Genomic DNA, 21,338 nt, shown 5'->3' with positions numbered 1-21,338 from the left:
CCCGATTGCTTGTTTTATCCAATCACAACTCACACGAAGAAATTTCTGTTCGTCACTTGTGAACTTGTCCGATCTGAAAAAGCCCTCGAAGGAAAGCGAGCGACGGCGTCTTGTCTCAGTCGCAGGCGACGAGATGATCGCCTCCGTCGCCTTCTGCTGCCCTGCGCCATCCTTCTCCTCCACTGCTCACTGCCCTCGCTCGCTTCCTTCGCTCAAGGTCGTGGGCCGGAAAGCAAAGAAGCCGACATCGAGGACACTGGAAAGGAGTCGCCGCGAGACTGTACTCGACCTAATTCTGCCAAGTTCCCCCTTTTTGTTTCTCTTTTAGCTGAAGAAAAGGATTGCGCAGGGAGGGAGGAGGAGAAGCGGCGTTTGCAGGGCGGAGCTCCTCCATGATGCCCCTTTCGCCTTCGCTATCGGCGCCTGTGTGCTTAATTCGCTTATATTCCCGGTCCCGGCCGGCGAGTCGGAAGACGAGGAAGGAGGTGGAGGAATTGATTCGACGGATACGAGGTTCGCCGTGATGGGAATCATCAGCTTCATCCCGTACTTCAATTGGCTGGTGAAACTGTTGGACATTGTTCTTGGTTCCTTTGTTATGCCTGAAATGATCCTGCTGAATTTTTTTTTCTCCTTTTCTCTTTCCTCGTCGCAGAGTTGGGTGTTTGCTTGGATGGATAGCGGAAGACAACGATATCTGGTCTACTCTATCGTCTACTTGGCTCCTTACTTGAGGTTAGTGCTCCTTGAAACTTTCAAAGTGATGAAGGTGCCAAAATTGTGTTGTCTGAGTTGCATGGAAGTGCCAAAATTTTAGAGGAAGCAGGAGGAGAACGAAATAGTTCCAGTGATGGAAAATAAAAAGAAAATGATAATTTTTATACTTCCGCACTATTTTATTCATCTTGTTTAGTTTCAAATCAAATGGAAAGAGGTAATATCACTTACTTCCAGCTAAACACAAAATTGTTTTAGAATCCTGATTCTAGTTTGAGATTCGTTGGCATTCTGAGTATCAGCTCACACCCCTATAATATCTGTTGCTCGAATAAATGCTTATTCAAAGCAACAAGAAGCTAATAACACCTCTTAATATTTAGCTCAACTATCCAAATATGTTTCCAGACAGTGCACTGTATGTAGAGTAAAAGAACTGAGTTTCAGGACTAGTCATAGAGAGTGGTGCTAAAATTTGCTTCAATCTTAACTTCATTGTGGTACAATATGATATATATAGAGAGAGAAAGTAAATGTTTGTGTAAAGATATCTTGAATCATCTTTAAAATTCAATTTCCAGGAATGGCAAAGAGATAAAATTGTAGGTTGCTAGTAGCATAGCTGAAATGTCGAAGGTTTCAATCAACCTAAGGTTAGAAATGTACAAGTGTAGTAGTTTAGATGTTTGTAATTTGGGTTTCTATAGCTTTGGAGATAAGGAAGTTTAGAAAAGAAGGTAAGGTTCTAGGGAATTTCAGAATAATGTGTATAGATTCCTTTAGATTTATTTTTATTCTTTTTAACATATTGAAGAATTTCAACTTTCATATCACTTAGTTTAGAATCTTCTTCAATCAAAATTATCGTAGTACTTGATTCTTGATAAGCTTGGCAGTCAAGGTGTAAAAAAACATTAGTCTGTTAATTTTACCATTTAAGCGTATTGAGATATAGACAACACACTTATGATTTTAGTTGAGTTGATGGCCTAGAACCATAGTTAGAGAATGGCATGCATTTTGTATTATAATCTAGGTGGAAGGCAAATATGGTGGTCCAGATAAGGTTTGATAATATATCTTGATTCTTTGTTGTAGGAAGTTAAAGGAGTTTGATCAAGGTTGTTTCTCATTTTCCCAAGCCATGAGAAGAAAAAAGTTTTGGCAGCTGGGTTGAATAAAAATTTGGCAAGCAAAGTGTTATCCAATTTTAGTATTTCATTATTAACTAATTACATAGAAGTTCTAAACCTTGTTGAATGTTAGGCTATTAGCTCTCTATTACTGAGGCTTTAATGGCCAATTTCTTACTTCAATTTATTGGGTCACTTCGGGAGCTAAGGGGGGTGAATAGCTCGTCGCGCTCGTTCGCTTGTTTTGAAGATGATGATGATGCAGCGGAAAACCTCACAGCAAGCTCACAACGCTAACACCAGGATTTACTTGATATCCACCTCAAGAAGAGGTGACTAATCCAATGATCCACATACACGAGCACTCTCCACTAAGAAAGAAACTCCTTCTCGGTAACTACCGGATGTGGAGAAATCTCGTACAATCTCCTAACAACAAGATGCACTCAAACAAGAAGAAATACATAAGTGTATAAACTAAAAACCTTCTCTTGCTTGATCTTATTGATGTAGATCGCCTCTTGAACCTTGGAAGTGCAACAACACTTGTCCCTAAGAGCTTCCAAGAATTAGCGGAGAGTGGTGGAGAAAATCGTGTGAAGATCGGGAAGAAGACTTTCATGTAAGCACTATTTCATTTGAACTCGTTGTCGCCTTTATATTCCACGATCTAGGGCTCCCAATCGATTGAGCTTCCTCCAAATCGATTGGCACGTCAGATCCCAATGATCCCAGTCGTCCAAAACATGCATCTTGTGCAACGGTCATATCCCAATCGATTTGAGAGAGTTGAATCGATCGATCGATCGATTTAGAGCGCGTCTGTGCTCTTGCTGGAAAAGATCTGAATCGATTGACCGATCGATTCAACCTCTCACATCCTTGCGAGAAATCCAGCCCCAATTAATCAACCGATCGATTGGAGTTGCCCAATCAATCGGTTGATCAATTGAGAATTTTTCTGTGCTCGCGAGAAGGTCTCCCCAATCGATCGGCTGATCGATTGGGCTGCCTTCACTCGCAGCCATCCAAAACCTGCATCTTGTGCAACGGTCATATCCCAATCCATTGACCAATCGATTGGACAGGTTTGAATCGATCGACTGATCGATTTAGAGCGCCTCTGTGCTCTCGCTGGAAAAGGCCTGAATCGAGTGATCGATAGATTCAGCCTTTCTCACATCCTTGCGAGAAATTCAGTCCCGATCGACCGATCGATTGAAGTTGCCCAATCAATCAACTGATCGATTGAGAACCTTTCTGATCGATTGGGTTGCCTTCACTCGCAGCAGACTCCCAATCGATCGGCTAATCGATCGGACTCTGGTTCAATCGATCACCTGATCGATTGACCAACCCTAACTTGCCTAACTCAAGTCTAGGGTCCCAACATTCAGTCAATCTTGACATGTTGGGACTCCTCATTGCCTAGCATCCGGTCAACATTGACCTGGGACTTCTTCACCAAGTGTCCGGTCAATCCCTTGACCCACTTGGACTTTTCTCCTTGTGCCAAGTATCCGGTCGATCTTTTGACCTACTTGGACTTCCAATCACCAGATGTTTGGTCATCCTTGACCCACCTGGATTTCTATTGCCCGACTTCACTCACCAGGATATTTTTACTGCCTAGCTTCACTCACTAGGGCTTTCATCTAGCTTCACTCACCAAGATTTCTATCTACCTAGTTTCATTCACTAGGGCTTTCACCTAGCTTCACTCACCAAGATTTCTATCTACCTAGCTTCACTCACTAGGTCTTTCACCTGGCTTCACTCACTAGGATTTTCATCTACCTAGCTTCACTCACTAGGTATTTTACTTGACTTCACTCACCAGGATTTTCTCACTACCTGGCTTCACTCACCAGGATTTTCCTTCTGCCTACTTCACTCACTAGGATTTTTACCTAGCTTTACTCACTAGGATTTTCCTTCTGCCTGGCTTTACTCATCAGAACTTTCAACACCAAGTGTTCGGTCAACAATGATCCACTTGGATTTCCCTCTTCTGCTAACCTTTCCGTTGGACTTATCCTTGCCTGACCTCCAGTTAGGACTTCTTGACCTACTTGACTTTTCTTCTTATCAACCTGGTCAACCTTGACCAATCTCCCAAACGGACGATTGCTTTTGCAATTTCCATAGATTGTCAAAACAATATTCATATATTGTCAAACATTGAAACCCAAACATCAGAACTCAAACTTGAGTCAACTCAAGCTTAGTCAATTTGGTCAACCTTGACCCAAGGGATATTGCACCATCATAATTCACAGCCCATTTGCTTTTCTATTGTGAAGCTAAAAACTCGATAGAATTGAGAAGGGAGTTCCCTGAAGAAAATGTTTCTGTCCTTTATAATGTATCTGGTAGTGGCATACATATATCAGCAACACTTTATTATTATTATTATTATTATTATTATTATTATTATTGTTATTATTATTATTATTATTTTCACTTTTGGGTTTGAATAAGTTTAAATCTTCAGGCTGTAGGAGCAGAAATTTTGCAATGAATTGTGGTATCCATATATTTTCATATCATTTGTTTGATGTGATTATGCAGATCGAATTTATCATTATCACCTGAAGAAAGCTGGTTGCCAATTGCTAGCATATTTGTTTGCATTCTTCACATTCAGGTAAATTAGTGAGCTTTCTTTACTCAATGCCTCGAAGCTCCTCTTTGGTACCAAGGTTCTTATTTTCAGCTAGAAGTAAGTATTAAAAATGGAGATGTTCAAAGCATCAAGTTCTTTGATGAAGCACTAAAACCATTTTCGCAAATGATAAAGAAGAGAGACATTGAATCCAAAAGACACCAACACCGCCCCAAGGTAACCTACTGCCGGCCGCAATGTTTTATCTGCCAATTGTAAAGAGATCCTTTTCTACATATTTAAGTGAGTCGGATTATGCATTTAGAATTCTGAAATCTTGGTTTCTCTTCCACCTTCTTCAGGAAGATGACTCCAAACACATGAAATTACCTTCTTCGCATGGATTGAGAGAAAAGCTCAAGGAGTGGGACAACTCTAGGAAAGAAAATGAAGAGTTAGAGGATGAAAGGAAAGACAAACAAGGTTAAAACAAGGTGGCAGTGAATTAACTACTGCGAGTTCCATTCTTCTTGAAGCGACTTGATTTTGTTTGTAGCTCGCACAGATTCACTTTTAAAATAGCGTTTCATATAGCAAATGAAATGCTCGATGAAACCTTGGATTATGCTCTTTATCTCCCTTATGTATCGCTCTAGCACATTAAAAAGTTTTGTTGAAAGCTAATACCATCACAATTGCACTAGGTTTAAAATTTACATTGTGGCAATCCCAAAATGGCATTGGTCATCTAATATAACGATTTGCTAATTAAAAACTATCATATTTCTTTCTGAGATATTTGAGCCTGAAGTAGTATCTATGCTAAATACTTCACAAATCCATACTGAACTTGATCATAGCCTTGTGTGTTGCCTATTCTGCTATCTGTTAGCGACTTAGGTGGACTAAAATAAAGGGAAGAGTTTTCTTAAGTTGCTAAATATTCGAATACTAAGTTAATACTCTGAAATATAACTACCACATATTATTATCCATTCTGAAGTGTGGAAATATTTGAATGTGAATCTAAATAACTAGTTCCAATGATGCTAAGTGCAAGAAATGCATGCCTTCTCTGTTACTCATAATATCATCTGCATCCTAACATGAATGCTTATTCTGTGGTTATTGATGCTTTCATCAGTTATTCTGAGACAACAAATCACTATTTAGCCAAAGCAAGAAACAGCTACAAATTTGAATGGAGCAACTTGTTTCTTCATGATCTTTGTGAGATCCAATCCTAACTTTGCACTTAGCTTCCTTATTGTCTTCTCTTTGTAACTTGAACGGGTGCTTGAGATTTAAGATGGAAAAAAAACAATTTGCTTTCTTGAAGTGCAGGCAAGATCCGTTGGTCCGCACTTTGTGGACCGGAGATTGGAGTACACAAATTTATTGATTGATTTGAATGGCAGGATCTGTTGGTCCGCACTTTGTGGATTAGAGAATGAAGTACAAAAGTTTATTGGTTGATTTGAATGGATCTCACCCATTTAACAATCTATGTAAATCAACCAATCAGTATAGTGATTCATCCTTTGGATCGCACTTTACGATTTAGAGGATCTGCTATCCTTGAAGTGACACCAATTGTTGTTCACTCTACTTATTTAACCATTTGATTTGGTGGACCTTAATGTTTGATTGAGTCCTGCAACCTACTTCTGTTTTATTATTGAGATGGATATAATTGATCATGTCATTATTTGATCCTTTTCGTTTCAGCATTGGTATATACTTAATTTTTCATGGCATATTTGATGATCTTACGTTTCTTCCTGTTGCTCACTTGGCAGCCCTGTTACGTGACAGAGATGAACTCACAGATGTCAAATAAGTATCTACATATTGATTTGGTGATTTCACCTTCAGTCAAGATTGAAATTAACATAAGGAATTAGTCAACTAATGACATCCTAATATGCTAAACGTACAAAGCTTCCAATTCAGTAGCAGTATTCCTTTCCCAGTTCATCCAACGGCGTCCCCGCCGCTGCGGCTGCAGCCGCCACCTCCACCGGCATCACCCCGTTCTTCTTGCTCTTTGTCTTCACTAAGCTATACAGTTTCTTCAGCTCCTTCATTGCTGTTGGTGTGTCTTTCTCCAACTTTATTGCACCGGCGCTGTTCCCTCTGTTGACGTTGCTGTCGGAGTCTATGGATTTCAACGGTGGCAATGGGCGCTGCTGCTGCAGAGCGCCGATCAACGACTTCAGCGCTCGGTTCGGCGATCCTCGGTTCTCCATCATTACCTCGCTGACCTCTGCTGGGCTCATCGTCGCGCCGCCCTTGAACATCTCCTCCACCTTCGGATACATCTTGTGGTCTTCGAGACCCAGATAGCCGCTCGCTAGGGCCTTAAACGCCGGGAAGTCGCACAAAGGGAAGTGGACGCGGACGTCGACCGTCAACTCCGGCTCCAGCGCCGCCGCGACTCCCTCGCCGGTCAGAGTGTACACCACCACCCGTTCCTCGCCGATCCTGTCTGTGAATCTTAACATTCCTTCTCCGCCGCTATTCACATGGATGTGGCGTTCGACATGCTCGACGAGGATCATCGACCGGGGTCTCGTGGCGGCGAGGAGCGCCTTCAGCTCGCCGGCGCTTGATACGGCCGCCAGGTCGAGGTCGTAGATGTCGTAGCCGAGGAAATTGGCCATGGCGGCCGCGAAGGTAGACTTACCGGTCCCCGACGGGCCGTGAAGCAGGTAGCTCCGCCGCCAGACGCGGCAGAGGCGGTGGTAGTAGTCCCGGCCCTTGAGGAAGGCTTCTAGGTCGGCGCGCACCCGGGCCTTCTGCTCCGCGTCCATGGCCACCGCATCAAGCGTCGCCGGATGGTTGAACAGCGACGCCGACTTCCAGTTCGGACCAAAATTTGTAAAGATCATGGCCTCGCGCCGGCGGAAGTGGATTTCCTCGGCGACGGACTCGACGTGGCCGAGGTAGGGACGGAAGACGCTGGCGCGGTCCTGGCGGCGGAGGCGGAGGAGGAGGCCGCCGGCGTCGTCGACGGTCCAGGAGAGGCGGAAGCCGCGGAAGGAGTCACCGACCGCGTATCCCGTTACCGGTACAAAGGAAAACTCGTTGCCCTTGTTGGCGTCGGAGAAGACAGCCGCAGCGGGTGCGCGTTCGACGGAGGGCAGCGAGGCGACGTAGGCGGCGGCGTGGCGGTGGAGCGGATTCTCCAGCCCCCGGTCGTCGAAGCGAGGGATTCGAAAATTCTGGTAGTCATGCGTGCGCTCGTCGACCCACCTCCGGCACCGGAAGAACCAGTACAAAAGCGACTTGAACGAGAGCAACGCTCGGAGGAGGAGGAGGAAGCCGGCGAAGAAGAATGCGGCGACGAGGAGGGCATCGCGCGGAATCATCGCGGCGGCTGTTGGCAGATTGGAGGATTTTTTTTTCTCGTTTTGGTAATCAGTGCAAGGCTTTAAACAGGACCTGCGGGACCGACATTTTCGCTTCCCCCAATTGAACCGGGTCAAATCAACCGAACCGAACCGAACCGAACCGAACCCTCTCTATTTAATTATAGACCACCAGTCCGGTTCGAACACATTTCCATTCCGTAATCGTAGTGTGGATATGGCGATGGCGATGGCGGTGGCGGATGAGGAATTACAAGGCAGGAGAGTGAGAGGCCACCTGGCTGTTTACTTCTGGTGGCACGTACGTTAATGATGGTGTTTATATGGGAGGAGAGGCCACCTGGTTGTTTACTTCTGGTGGCACGTAACGTAACGTATGTTAAATTGTTAATGATGGTGTTTATCACGGTTGAGTTGATAGAGAAATCGACCAACTCGCTGCTATACACGCATATTATTTATTTGCCAATATTTCTCCATATAAAATAAAACAAGTAGGTGTTAATGAGTTTATTAAATAAATAAAATATTTATTCTAAGATTTGGATGTGTTTATTTGGACAAAATTTATTATTTTTAATTTTGCCTGCTAAGTATGGAATAACATGTAGCCAATCCCACATCAGTGCCAACAGGTAAGGCGAGGATTCGATCACGATCTCATGCTATTAATTATGAGTTGTATTAGAAAAAAGATAGATTCGTTACCATAGACGTATGGCAGGGTAAATCTCAGATCGTCAGTTCCTGAGAATCGATTCTAGTCATTACGTCAGAGATATCATATGCCCACCGTCTGCGCTACGCCCTGGGGACAATTATGAGTTATATTAGAGATAAACCTCGCGGAGGGTGGGTAAGGGAGTTGGGCTATTTGATCTCATTTGGGATTAAAAATTTCCCAAATGTGAAGTTAGAACTTGGTTTAGGCAAGTTTATATACTTAACATAATATTTTGTTTTTTGAACTCTACTTAAAAAATTGAAAATAGAAACGTAATATTTTTTATTCAATTTGATTTTAAAAAAAAAGTAAGCAGTGTTTCGAAAATCAGGTGGCCAATTAAGGAACTTGATGAGAGGAGTTTGGCGGGTTGTTGATCCTGTTCAACTAGACTAAGTCAATACCACCAAACCATTAATCGGACTCTTATTGTTCTTCTCTTTTAATTTTTTTAATGTCAAAACCGTTGACTCGTCTTCTACTAGTCAAAAATTGCAATTGGAGTTGGAGCCAAGTCAGCACCTCAATCTAAATCCAATTACGTGGGTAAGTAGGGTTGTAAATGAATCAAATATTTATGAATAAACTTGGTGTTCGGTTTGGTAAGATCTTGTTTATGTCCGTTCAATATACATAAGATTAATTAAACAAACAAGCTTGAACAGTTTGTTAATGTAAACAAACAAGCTTAAACACATATGTGTTCAACTCGTTAACGTTCGTGAACAACGTTCGTGAACATTGTTCGTGAACAATGTTCAAGAACCATATTTATAAAAAAAAAAAAACTCTTTTCAATATCCTAAATAAACAATAAAATAAAAAAAAATTAAATTATCAATTTTAATAACCAATCAAACAATTAAAAGTTTCAAATAATCAAACAAGCTTGAATTGAGAGCTTGAAAATATCTAAACGAACCAAGCTCGAACCAAGCTCAAGTCAAACTTCAAACAAGCTCAAGCTCATAAAAAATAAATCAAGCCAAACTTGAACACTCATTTCAAAAGTTTGGTTCATTTTAAGCTCGGTTCGGCTCGACTCGGTTATCTTATCAAATAAGCTTGAACATCCCAAAGTTCAACTCGGCTCGGCTCGTTTATAGCCCTACGGGTAAGAGCAAAAGAGATGCATGAATCTAAAATTCTAACGAAAAGCGTTTGATAATTTTATAAATTTTCATAATAAAAATTGTTAGTGTTGGAAATATTGCCCGAGTTACAAAATTTTTCTTAATTGAAATTACAAGAAAAATAATTTAGATTTATCTATCCAGATGACTTAAATTATCAGTAAAAAAAAGATATGTTTATTGTTGTCGAGTGCTTAAGTTGATCTCCTAGCCATTGACCAAACTATTGAGTGAAATTGTCCATGTGGGTCATCGCTGCCAGGTTCGAATGCCCTGAGTGCTTCCTTAGCTCGAGTGAGATGTCGAGCACTCTTGAGTACTGAGTAGGCTAAGTGCCAAATCAACCAAGTGTTGAGCACTTGAATCGTAGTATCACTTGACTATTGAGTCAGTTGAGTTTGAGTAAGTCGTCGAGTCGAGAAATCGAATCATCCGATTGCCAAGTCTGAATGAGTTGTTGTTGCCTGAGCGCCGAGTCGGAAAAGGTAGATGTTGAGACCTACATTTGATGCAATTTCTTTAAAACAGATTCGACCGCTTTGGTTGTGCTTCGAGATTACGTTAGACGTCTATTTCTCTGGATACCACAGAGACCACGTGAATAGCCAAGTGCTAGTTGGTTGTGACGAACGGAGTGTGTACTCGAACGCTATTATGAAGATTTTTTCGAATAACATACAACAGGAAGACTACATGGACAAACAAACACTAGTTGGTAATGACAAACTAAGTGTATACCCAAATGTTATTACGGAGATTCTATTGAACTAAATGCAGGACAGAGAGAAAAAATTGAGGGAACAAAGGTGAAAGAATATCTTTGCTCTTGCGTCTACTAATTATTTTCTATATCTCATGGCCTTGAAGTAAATAGTCGCATAAAGGTCATTTTGAGACGCCTGCATTTGGTAAGTTGTTTCAGTCGACAATTACAGATTCTGCATTGATCACAAATTAATGCATCAATTACATTTGAACAACAAGAAAAAAAATGATTCAAGTAGCAAAATATTGATTGATTCGCTTAGGTAAATTTTACTTTAACCAATTTGACATTCGACACACACAGCTCATACTCGCACATAAGTCACCTTTGGTTAAGTATAATATGGAGTTCTGGACCTGCATTTGTACCCCTTGCACGGATGCGCATGAGAGTCTCTCCTAATATATATGTTCATAACTTCAATGCTTGTAATACATTATAAATCAACCATAATACCATAAAACTCTCAATATGTACTTAAACTCCCCCCACACAATGAGATCTCATTTTTTTCTACCTTTTTTCATTCACATTTTCAACCGTTGGAACATGTCTAGTCATGATAATCATCAATGTGATAATTCAGGTATATGAGCCTTTGGTCGAATTAATTTTAGAGGTGGATGACCCGATCCCATAGACCGACTACCAAGTAAATCTGGAAGTACGTGTGACTCCTCGTCTAACAACCAATGTCCTAAATTTTTCATCCTACTCGAAGATAATTTCCTATAATACATCATAGTTGAGATTTGAACTATGAATATTTGAGAAATTTCTTGAGCTCCTTACTGTTACACCATTGGAGATGATCGAAACTTATTTGAAAATACAACAATTCAAAAGAAAATTAACAAGCCTAAAATTTTCATATCATGTGTCTTTGTAGTGAGCAATCTTAGCGACATTGAAGTGTGTTATTATTTGACTCTCCTTTCAGCCTGAATTCATTGTTTCTATTAGTTTTCCCCAATTCTGATTCTATTGTTAACATCCACAGACAAGGGCCTTGAAGGTAGATTTGGAAGCATGAACATGATTTCCTAAAGTTTTTTTCATGGTATCATCACATAATGGATCTTTCAAGAGCTCAAGTAATATAATATTTTGATCCCGTCTGAAATCGTTGAAGGTTAAAATCAAGGACGGATCTAGGATATTAGATTTGAGGGGGCCACATCCTAAGTGACGAAAATAATTATTATATGTTGTATTTAAATGCCGCATGGTTAAGACGATGAGAGAGGAGACGGAAGGTGCCTACAAGCAAACGGACGGAGCTAATGACGGAGTTAGGGTCCTGGAGAGGTTTCAGCCACCAAAGGAGTACGTAGAACTCGATGGACACAACCAAGTGCCAAAGGAGTAAAACTCACATAAAAATAGAGTGAACGACCCACAATCCACCTAATGAGGAAAAAATCATCTCAATTTGATCAAAATCTATGAACACGTGAAAACCTTCAAAAGTCTTCTTTATGCGCGAAGTAAGTGCTATGAATTTATATAAACTTATTTTGATTGCTCGTCTAACATAAGAATTTTTTTTTGGAACCAAAGTTCTATGAAATAAATGTGATACTCATTTTTCATTAATTTACTTAAGAAGTTTCATATTTCTTATAAGTATTGAACAAAACTCTTTCTTGTATCATTTGGTTTTAGGCAAATTATTTCAATGAAATTATTCTCATAGTTTACCCTCTTAAAATTCTCATAAGGATTTGTATTCTCTTTTAAGAAAACTATCCTAAGTTCTTCTATAATATCTTTTAATTATTTTCTAACTTCATGAGCTAAAAATAATTTATGACAATAATCATTAATATAATAAAATATAATGTTTATACCGTTCTTAATGTGTAATATAATGTCATTAAATATATGTAATTGAATAAACATCACATGATAAGTAAAAAGTTCTGTAAAAAAAATAAATTATATGTGAAAAAAGGTAATTCGTTCACCCATCACTCTCGTCAACTCGTTCCTAGACTAACATAGAGGAAATAAATCACGGATGACTACTAACCATTAGTGCAGTAGTTAAGGCATAAAGAAAGGCATGCTCAACCACAGACATAGACAGATATGGACGAAGGAGAACATAGATGGACATAGACGAAGACGGGGCGGGGGCCGGGGGGCCATGGCCCCCCGAGTCCTAGTGTGCCTCCGCCTTTGGTTAAAACATCAATGAGTTGGTCGGAGTGTTGACTGGAAGAAGGAGACCTTGCGAAGGTGGAGGCTACAGAGAACACTAAAGGGGAAGGAAGAAGAAACGTTAGCAAACAAACTATGAGAATCCTGGCACAATCACTCCGACGCTCAATTTAACGAGGTGGAAGAAAATGTGTAAGCCGGGATGAAACTTTTTTATAACACTTTGTAATCTTCACATTAAATAAATGTCATGATTTAATATCATATCAAAGTAAGGAACATATCTTATCATTGTATTTTTATAGTATTGAGCAATCACATCGCTCATATATTACAAGTATTCCATATCTATATCAATATATTGTTCCACACGCTTCCAACAACACGTGGAGCATTAATTATAGCATTGGGCTCTCTAGGGCTTGACCCATCTAAGGGAATGGTGGATCAATAAAGGAGCCCAGTTTCGATTAACGAGTTAGCATGTCCCGATTGAAAGTTTTAAAGGAGTAGAGCCCCCAGGACATAGCGTAGACGGTGAACGCTTGATATATCTAACGTAATAGCCAGAAGTTGATTCTCAAGAATCAATAACCTGAGGTTTATTCTACTATACGCCTAATATTTGTGTACCTATATTTATCTTCCTCCCTATTTGTGGGACATACATTAAGAGGACTGTTAAGGTAGAAGATCTACCTTTAAGGGAGTAGAGCCTGATAACTCGAACAATCCGATCAGGAGTCTTAAAGAAGTACGATCCAATGACTCAGAGGATCCGATTAGGAGTCTCTCAGATGGACCAATCTGTAGTCCACCCCAATGTTCTTCACAAATCTTAATCTTTACAAACTTTGACCTCTACCTCAACTCGAGACTTGACGACTACACAGGGATGACCCCCAATGTTTTCCATATCACCGTTCTCGATAAATTACTTTAGCAATTGAAAAATGAATCATAACAAAACAAGTCAAGAGAGAAAATTCATATGCTTTAATGACATTAGCAGATAATCTTTCAGAATACAAATGTTCGATCTCCCATCAATTCTCACCTGATTCCAAGCCACTTCGATCCCATCAGCCTCATCCAATGCTTTGTACCACAAACATAACCATTCTGTAAATACTCAACCAAAAACGACTAAATGTAGCAGGGTCAAGCAATCTAGCTCCAAACATACTGAGTATACTTACTGTTTAATCATATTTATAGATATTCTAAATAGTCCTTCGAAGAATCCACTTTATTAGATTCTCCACTCAAATGTTCTAAACTTAGACCTGCGAAACTACGATCACGTCAGTGCAATTTACATACAATAAACACACAATCATTCTATGACAAATGTTGTCCATCAGAACAATTAACTAATTCCTCGCAAAATCACTTTCCTCGCAAATTACTCTTAATTTAACTTTTTTTTATAGAAATCTTAAAACTCCCGTAAGTGCCTTCGGCGTGCACGTGACCTGGACATTTCGGGCACGTGCTGTTGCCGTTTGACTAGTCGGCGTTTAACGGCGACCGTCCAATGCCGTTACTGATCTCCGAGCTTCTTCGTGTCCGGCGACGATTTCGAATTCGCGCCTCCTTCGACGCGGTTCCTCTTGAACCCGATCGAGACGCCGAAGAGCCTCGTGCTCGTCGAGCACACCTCCGCCTTCATCTTCTTCTTCGCCGCTGCTTCCGACTCCGCCGTCTCTTCCTCCCCGTCCTCCTCCATCGGCGATCCCCGCAACGCCAGGTCCAGCTCCTCTGCTGCCGCCGAGGTTGATCCATCTCCGCCCCCGCTGCTCGTCGCCGCGTTGTGCCGACAGCTGGGAGCGTACCTGGACATGAGCTGCAAGATGCTGTTGCACAGACTCTTCATCTGGCACAGCTCCCGGCACAGGCTCTTGTTCTCGAGCCGAAGCCTGTCGTTCTCCTCCTTGAGCTCGGTCGGCTCGGCGGCGGGAACATGCACGCCGCTGGGAGAGGAGGTCGAGGAGATAATCGGCTCGTCCCCGGAGTTGACCGGCGATCCGACGGGGTTCATGGGGGGCGGCGCCGACGGCGGAGTCGCCGCGGTCGTTGGAGGCGTCGGCGAGATTTTCCGACGGTGAATCTCGCAGAGCAACCGCTTCTCGCCGCGGCGGAAACACTCGTTGGCGAATTCCCATCGATCTGGTACGATCTTCCGAAAACCCTAAAATAAAAAAATCGACCCACCATCAGAATCAAATCTCAAACCGATCCATCGGAGGAGAGACGATCGAGAAAAATCAAATCAAATCGAAACAGGGGATGAGATCCGTGACGCACGTAGGTGTTGAGCTGCCGGACGAAGCTGGAGAAGTTATTGTGCTTGAAGTATTTGGGGAGGACGTCGCGGGCGAACTCCGCTGGCCGCCAGACGACGAAGGTGGAGCCGTCGTCGTTCCACGAGATGACGTCGTCCATGGAGGGATCGTCCACCAGCTGGTACGTCTTAGTGAGGAAAGGCGTCGGAATGGAGCGCTGCTGCCCTTCGAGTGCCGGCGGTTGAGGAGGCGGAGACTCCTCCTCTGCCGCTGCCGTCGGCGATGACTCCGCCCGGTGATTCATGGGATCGCCGCACTGGAACTGCTGGATCGGAAACCCAAGATTCTAGAAGCTTCGCAAAGGGGAGAAACTATAAAGCGCGTATAAAAGAAAGAAAGAACGAAAGAACGAGGAGGAGGAAGAGGGAAAGGGAAATCAGATAAGGATGGTAATTGGAATGGAAGGGAAGAGAAGGAGTCGACGAAACCGAGGGAAAGAGGCGTAAAGGAAAGTTACGTTTCGAGAAGGTTCCCTTCTAGTAACCGCAGCTCTAACGAACACGTGTCAGTCAAACGGAATAAGGTTACTTTATTCTGATACTTACGCCTTACGGTGGTGCCGTTGTACCAACGTACCATCTTTTTGCTCCTCAAAATTTATTAAAATTTTCATTTAATCCTCATAATTTAGAAATATTGATCTGCAATCTAAATAATGCTATAAATGAAATACACTTTCTTAAATAAACTTATTTATAATCAAATAAAAAATTTAAATAATTATTAATGTACTAAGCTGGTTAATCTTATAAAAAATAATAAATAATATGTTAATGTATGCCCATTTAAAGATTAAATTTATAAATCTATTATTAATGTGAATAAAGTAATAAATATTTTTCTATGACTTTTTATTGTATTTTTAAAAATATACTACAAATTTATTATTACAATAAATAATTTCATTTATTTTCAAATTCTATTATTTTTATAATCAAGGTTCCGTCTGTACGGAAATTTCTCATCCGTTCTTAAAGATAAATTTTGAAAATGTCTCAGGAAGTATGCCGACAGTTGACTTACGTAGTTTCATCATCCCTATAAAACTATTTCAAAGCCGAATCAAATACTTTGTTTGTGAAAATAAATTCAAGTGTTTTTTTCGGTCCATAGACCGATTTGAGTTTTCCGCCAAATCCAAGCATATATCCCAACAAAGAATCGAATCCAGGAGAGAATTGAACCACGATCTTATGCCTTCGCCGCTGCACCCAAATTTTTTATATTATGTTGATAGTAAAGACTTTGGATAAATTATCTAAAGTTTGTAAGGCAAAAATTGCTATTTTCTTAAATTCTCAGAGTGAAATGAAAAAATCCATAAATCTAGGGGGCATAGTGGAATTGTCTGCCGTGCCGACCCGTCGGTTCACGTGGCCCGTCAGGGTCAACAAGTATGGAAGGGGGCGCGAGATCTAGAAGCTTTCCACGCCGAAGCGCGCCGTCCAGGGACCATCCGCGTGGTTTCCAACAGGAAACAGGTTTTGTCCAGCGAATGGAACGCGTCGGTGCACGCCGCCTGGCGGTTGGTGGCCCGTCGCCTGCAGCAGATCTCGAGAGGGACGGGCGGATCTGCTGCTGCTGCGTTTGTCTTGGCTTGTAATTCCCTAATTATTTTCTAAAAACCTGTTTATTAGACAAATCGGGTACAAGTACGATTTGCAACAGTTTATTGGAGCTTCTAGAAGATCGATATGAAAATACACACCGATTCCTTATTTTACTCCAGACTGGAGAGAACTTGCAGGTTGAAATATGACTTATTTCCAAAGCTTTTTTCTATTTTTTGAACGAATTTTATTTGTTATGTTTTGTTGAATTTAATTGGAATTAAAGGCTTAGATTTGTGGGTTCGAGCAAATCTCTGTCCAAAGCATAGTCGGCTGCGGAATTGAACCACGAGGCGGAAAAGAGTTGATCAAGGAGAAGCATGGCCCGAGTTGTGGGAGCGAAGTCGTCGCAGTCGTCGTCATGGTAAGCGTGAGGCGCGGCGTCCCAAGCGAGGTCGCTGAACAGCGGAGCACGGCAGAGGGGGCAGGTGCTCCGGCCATGCTCCACCCAGCGGTCGAGGCAGCCGCGGTGGAACACGTGGCGACAATCGCTCAGTTTCCGCACCGCCTCCCCCTGCTCGAACTCGCACAGACAGATGGCGCAGCCGCTGCCGCGGCCGTCGCAGTCACCGTCGTATCGCGTCGCGGGGAGCGCCCGGTCGACGGCCAGCGCTGTGGATTGACGGCGGCGGACGCGCAAGCCGTCGTCGAGGAGGAGGACGCCGAGGCAGGCGCTGAAGGCGTCCGAGACGAGGCGGCGCAGGTAGCCCAGCAGGAGGGTGAGGCCGAGGAGCGTCCGAGGGAGGAGCAGCTCGGAGTAGCCGCCGACGGGGAACCCCATGTCTCTTTCTTCGTCCTCTACGTTTTCCGCTTGCTGGCGAGCTGTGGTTTGACTTATAAATAGATTTTATGGGTAGATTTGTAGTAATCCAATGAGAATGCATGACGTAATGAATGTTACATGTTTTTAAACCGAAGAATGTTTTTGATTAGGATAATCAAAAGACATGAGTTGGTGCCATTGATGATGCTTTAAAGCCTGAGGAGGAGGAAAGGTGTCCCTAGGAAAAGAAACCAGATCCAGGAATCAAGGTTTCTTTACAATTCATCTTTTTGTTTGTGTCTGCTTCTTGTTAGTGTTTTGATGATTTAAGCTTGCTTTGATGGTTACCAGTATACACCATGAATATATCAACTTTTTAACAGAGAATTAGGAAAGAAAATGATACAATGAGATTTTCTCATAATCATCAAGTCTAATGACCGACTAGGAACAATAATAACTGCTTGAGATAATAGGTCAGTAACACGTTAGATCACTTTCTGAGATGTTGCAAAATCTAAAACAAGCATTAGGATGCATATATTAGGTTCAAACAGGTACATCAGGAAATCTATGACTGAGTGTTTAGAATGCTTACGATCTCTTGAATATCTTCAATTTTTGCAGGCAGCCCTGCAAAACCATGCAAATTAGTGCCTCAGTGAATTTTGCAAGGTCTGTTTAAGTTGGATCGAATTAACCTTGAACTGGCTGGTTAAGTCCGGTTTAAAAACAGGGCTATTAAATTACCTTTGTAAGGAACCATATGATTCTCTTGGCTGGAAAAACTTGGCATCTTCATGTTGTTGGACCTCTCACGATGCATTTCTGCCACTTTTTTTTGCAGTTTGGATGCAGTTTCTGCTAACTCTGTAAGAATGGCAAATAGATTGTCGGATATAAGAAGAGAGTAAAAGAATCAAAAGCCAAGTAATGCAAGGTAGCTCTCCACACACTAAAGAAGCACACTGATGGAAAAGGTATCAGTCATTACATGCCACACCATTTCTCACTATATTAATTTTGTGACTATTTGCAAATTGAAGTGAATGTAATGGTTGTTTAGTCCCACTCCTAACCAAGAAGTTGCAATGCAAGTGCACACGATCAAGTATATTCAACTTCCAAATGAATAGATATTTGTTAAATTTCAGACATTAATATCACATATGATAAATATTAATCGAAATGCCTAAGTTAAGCAATTCTCGCTATAATCCAAATGCTAGATTCTGCCACTGTTCTCCCCTAGGGTGATTTCACGAGATCTAATTGAAGGAAAAAATTTAAGTTCAGATCTAATGCAACACATTTCCTTTTGACACAGGCGACAACAAGAAAGAATCTACAATCAGGAATACAAGGTTTCTGGTGTCATTAGTATGACAATCATAAAAGATACGAGTAATCTGTCAAAATTTCTTACAAGTCTTTCTTGATCATTCATAGAATTTATATATTGTTTTCCTTTCCGTAACAAAACATTTAAAAGTTAAAGAAAGAATATAGGCAAAGATGAGAGCATTGATACAAGAAGAGAGAGGATGAAGTGGTAGCAAGCAAAAGCAATTTGGTGAAAAGAATCTAAATGAGTTGGGTAAAAACCTTGAAACATGTGATGCACAGAGGGTTCCTCAAGCATGTGTTGCACTTCAGCCACAGTAGCATTGAAATTTTTGCTAGCAGTTGACTTCTGCTCCAACAAACTCATCTCTCTACCAAGTCCATTGAATTCCCTCCCAGCCTGATGAAGTCAATTTTAGCACTTTGAAACAAAAGAAAATAAGAAAAAAAAAGATGGCACGTTCTTTACAGCTGCAAGTTTGTTTCTTAAAGAGTATATTTCAGAATCAAGCTCATCGTCAGGGCAGCATTCCCGAAGCAGCGTGACAACCGATTCTTTCTGTAATTAGATCAAATAGTAGACACAGATTAACTATATCAAATTTTTATTTGACAAAATTCAAAATAAAATTCAGAAGCAAATGCATCTGATTTATGATCCAATGGTTTGTGTATAATCCTGAAAGAAAGGGTATCAATGACAATCCCATTACTTTATTTCATGGCTATTGTTAAGATCTTAATGGACATATGAGTTCCTGCCGATAGGACAGCAACTATACAAAGATCATAAATAATAGGCACATAATTGCAATAGTAATTAAGAAGACAACATGATAAGCTTGGGATTTGTGTTAGAAATAGAATAGCTGATATATGAAATGTCGTGTCTAAGACATGCTGAAGCACAAACAAGCCCTTTGTAAGAAATGATACTTGTGCATAAATGACAACAAAGCATAAATAGTACCAAGAAAAGGATCTAAGTTATTGATTACTGTGGATATCGATTGAAGAAAAGACACTTGACATAACAGAGTTTAGTTCCTCAACTTTGATTAACATAAAATTCGAAGACTTACAGAATTGGGCAACACAAATCCATCTGGAACAGAAAAACAAGTTTGAAGGCAGTACTTCTCCCACATGCTCATACGCTTGTCTAAAACTCCTTTCATCAAGTATTGAAGGGAAGAAACACCCTATCAATAAAATGAAAATACATAAAAATTAACAATAACATCATCACAAACTTCCTGCTGAAGATATTGAATTCATCTAGTTTCTTACTTTGCTTTTCAAAAGTATTACCAGGTATGTATTACCACATCCTATTATTCAGTTGATTATTAGTTGGACATTTGAAGTCACTCTAACAGGAAGTAGTGAGGATAAGATTGCTTTAATACCACTTTATTTTCATAGGCTTGGAGATTGAATTTGGTATTTCCAGAATGGAGTGTGGATACTTTGTTCTGAATCATAAATTCCCCTAAACCTCCACCATTGTTGTATAAGTTATTATAATCAAAATATAAAACAACATGATCAGGTAGATGCTGCAAAGCAATCTTAGTAGAAACTATTTTAAACATGAACATCATTGAAGTGCAAAGAATGACACAAACCGCAGGAACCAACTTCATTTCTTGTGTGATCCTAGGAAAAGTTAACTGTCAGATTAATGGACATTTATTAGAAACAATCTTAGCCTTTGGTAGATCAGATCATATAGCTTCTAGTACCATCAAGCCTATAGGCACTTACTGTTCAAATGGCATACTAACAGTTGCAATCACACAAAAACATGTTTAGAATCGTTAGATACAGAGAAAAGAATCACACAAAAAACTAGTGAATAAAATCAAAGCCAATCAAAGTAAATACAACTTGTTAGTTCTTAAATTTGTATCAACTATATCAAGAAAGCATAAGTTTTACAAGAAGGCTCCTAATTACTCAAGCAGACACGTCGATGAAGTCAAACTTCTGAACTGAAAGAAGATTAACCCAGATAATTCCAAGCAGTGCATTGATTTTCATTTCATAAATCCCAACGAGCAAGGTTATTTACCGCATAAGGTAGCAGGTTTTCTAATTGCACAAAATTTAACCTTGCTCACGAACGGCTGAAAACGTAAAGCAATCCGGCACCATAGAAAAAAAACACGAGACTTACGGTTAAGCAGGCACTCAACACACTTACCCTGACCAACTCTTCGGACCGATCGGCGCCACCGCGGACGATTTCTGTTGCTTGCCTGGAAGGAAATAAAGAAGCGAGCTTTCAAGATCGGAAGAAGTGAAACGCGACGGATCGGGAAATGGGGAAAACGAGAGGGGGAGCGAAGGGCAGGAGACAGAACTGGAGACACAAATCGAAGGCGGAATCGGACTTGCCGTCGACGGCGTTGAGTACTTCGTTGAGGAATAGCTGAGGATTGAGGTCGAAGGCTCCGAACACCACCTCGCTCTCGCTTCCCTCCATGGATCTCCCTTCTTCAAACCCTCGTCTCTGTCGGGCAAATCGAGGGAACTGACTTGGCCAATACGATACGGTTTCAAAATCAGTGATTTAAAAACCGAACCATGGCTGCAACCGGTTCATCGAACCGGTTTTGTTTGACGCCTAATGAGGCCGTTGCTCTTCGAATTCCAAATGAG

At 41.1% G+C, this 21,338-nt stretch overlaps 5 protein-coding genes across 5 annotated transcripts; 1 reads left to right on the top strand and 4 right to left on the bottom strand.

Annotated features, from left to right (window-relative positions):
* The first annotated feature begins 16 nt into the window (after positions 1-16).
* LOC121984995 lies at positions 17-5,171 on the top strand. The gene is made up of 6 exons (XM_042538220.1): positions 17-280; positions 350-562; positions 656-735; positions 4,422-4,497; positions 4,567-4,692; positions 4,818-5,171. Exons 1-6 carry the CDS (start codon positions 134-136, stop codon positions 4,941-4,943), a joined length of 768 nt encoding a protein of 255 aa, XP_042394154.1. The 5' UTR covers positions 17-133; the 3' UTR covers positions 4,944-5,171.
* Positions 5,172-6,155: 984 nt separating this feature from the next.
* On the bottom strand, positions 6,156-7,826 carry LOC121986831 (AAA-ATPase At2g46620-like). The gene has a single exon (XM_042540766.1). It carries the CDS (start codon positions 7,824-7,826, stop codon positions 6,405-6,407), a length of 1,422 nt encoding a protein of 473 aa, XP_042396700.1. The 3' UTR covers positions 6,156-6,404.
* Positions 7,827-13,926: 6,100 nt separating this feature from the next.
* Positions 13,927-15,383, bottom strand: LOC121984989 (heat stress transcription factor B-2b-like). Its single transcript, XM_042538208.1, has 2 exons — positions 14,920-15,383; positions 13,927-14,803 (listed from the first exon to the last, which is right to left on the bottom strand). Exons 1-2 carry the CDS (start codon positions 15,199-15,201, stop codon positions 14,156-14,158), a joined length of 930 nt encoding a protein of 309 aa, XP_042394142.1. The 5' UTR covers positions 15,202-15,383; the 3' UTR covers positions 13,927-14,155.
* Positions 15,384-16,568: 1,185 nt separating this feature from the next.
* LOC121984990 (protein MIS12 homolog) lies at positions 16,569-21,248 on the bottom strand. Its single transcript, XM_042538210.1, has 7 exons — positions 21,041-21,248; positions 20,881-20,935; positions 19,757-19,876; positions 19,144-19,233; positions 18,936-19,074; positions 18,081-18,200; positions 16,569-17,963 (listed from the first exon to the last, which is right to left on the bottom strand). Exons 1-7 carry the CDS (start codon positions 21,160-21,162, stop codon positions 17,902-17,904), a joined length of 708 nt encoding a protein of 235 aa, XP_042394144.1. The 5' UTR covers positions 21,163-21,248; the 3' UTR covers positions 16,569-17,901.
* Positions 16,653-17,348, bottom strand: LOC121984991 (brassinosteroid-responsive RING protein 1-like). Its single transcript, XM_042538211.1, has one exon. It carries the CDS (start codon positions 17,346-17,348, stop codon positions 16,788-16,790), a length of 561 nt encoding a protein of 186 aa, XP_042394145.1. The 3' UTR covers positions 16,653-16,787.
* Positions 21,249-21,338: the final 90 nt, after the last annotated feature.

This window comes from Zingiber officinale, chromosome 5B (assembly GCF_018446385.1).
Source record: "Zingiber officinale cultivar Zhangliang chromosome 5B, Zo_v1.1, whole genome shotgun sequence".
Classification (NCBI taxonomy): Eukaryota; Viridiplantae; Streptophyta; class Magnoliopsida; order Zingiberales; family Zingiberaceae; genus Zingiber; species Zingiber officinale.
Note: the sequence above shows the minus strand (reverse complement) of the source record. Positions and strands in the feature narration are given on the sequence as shown.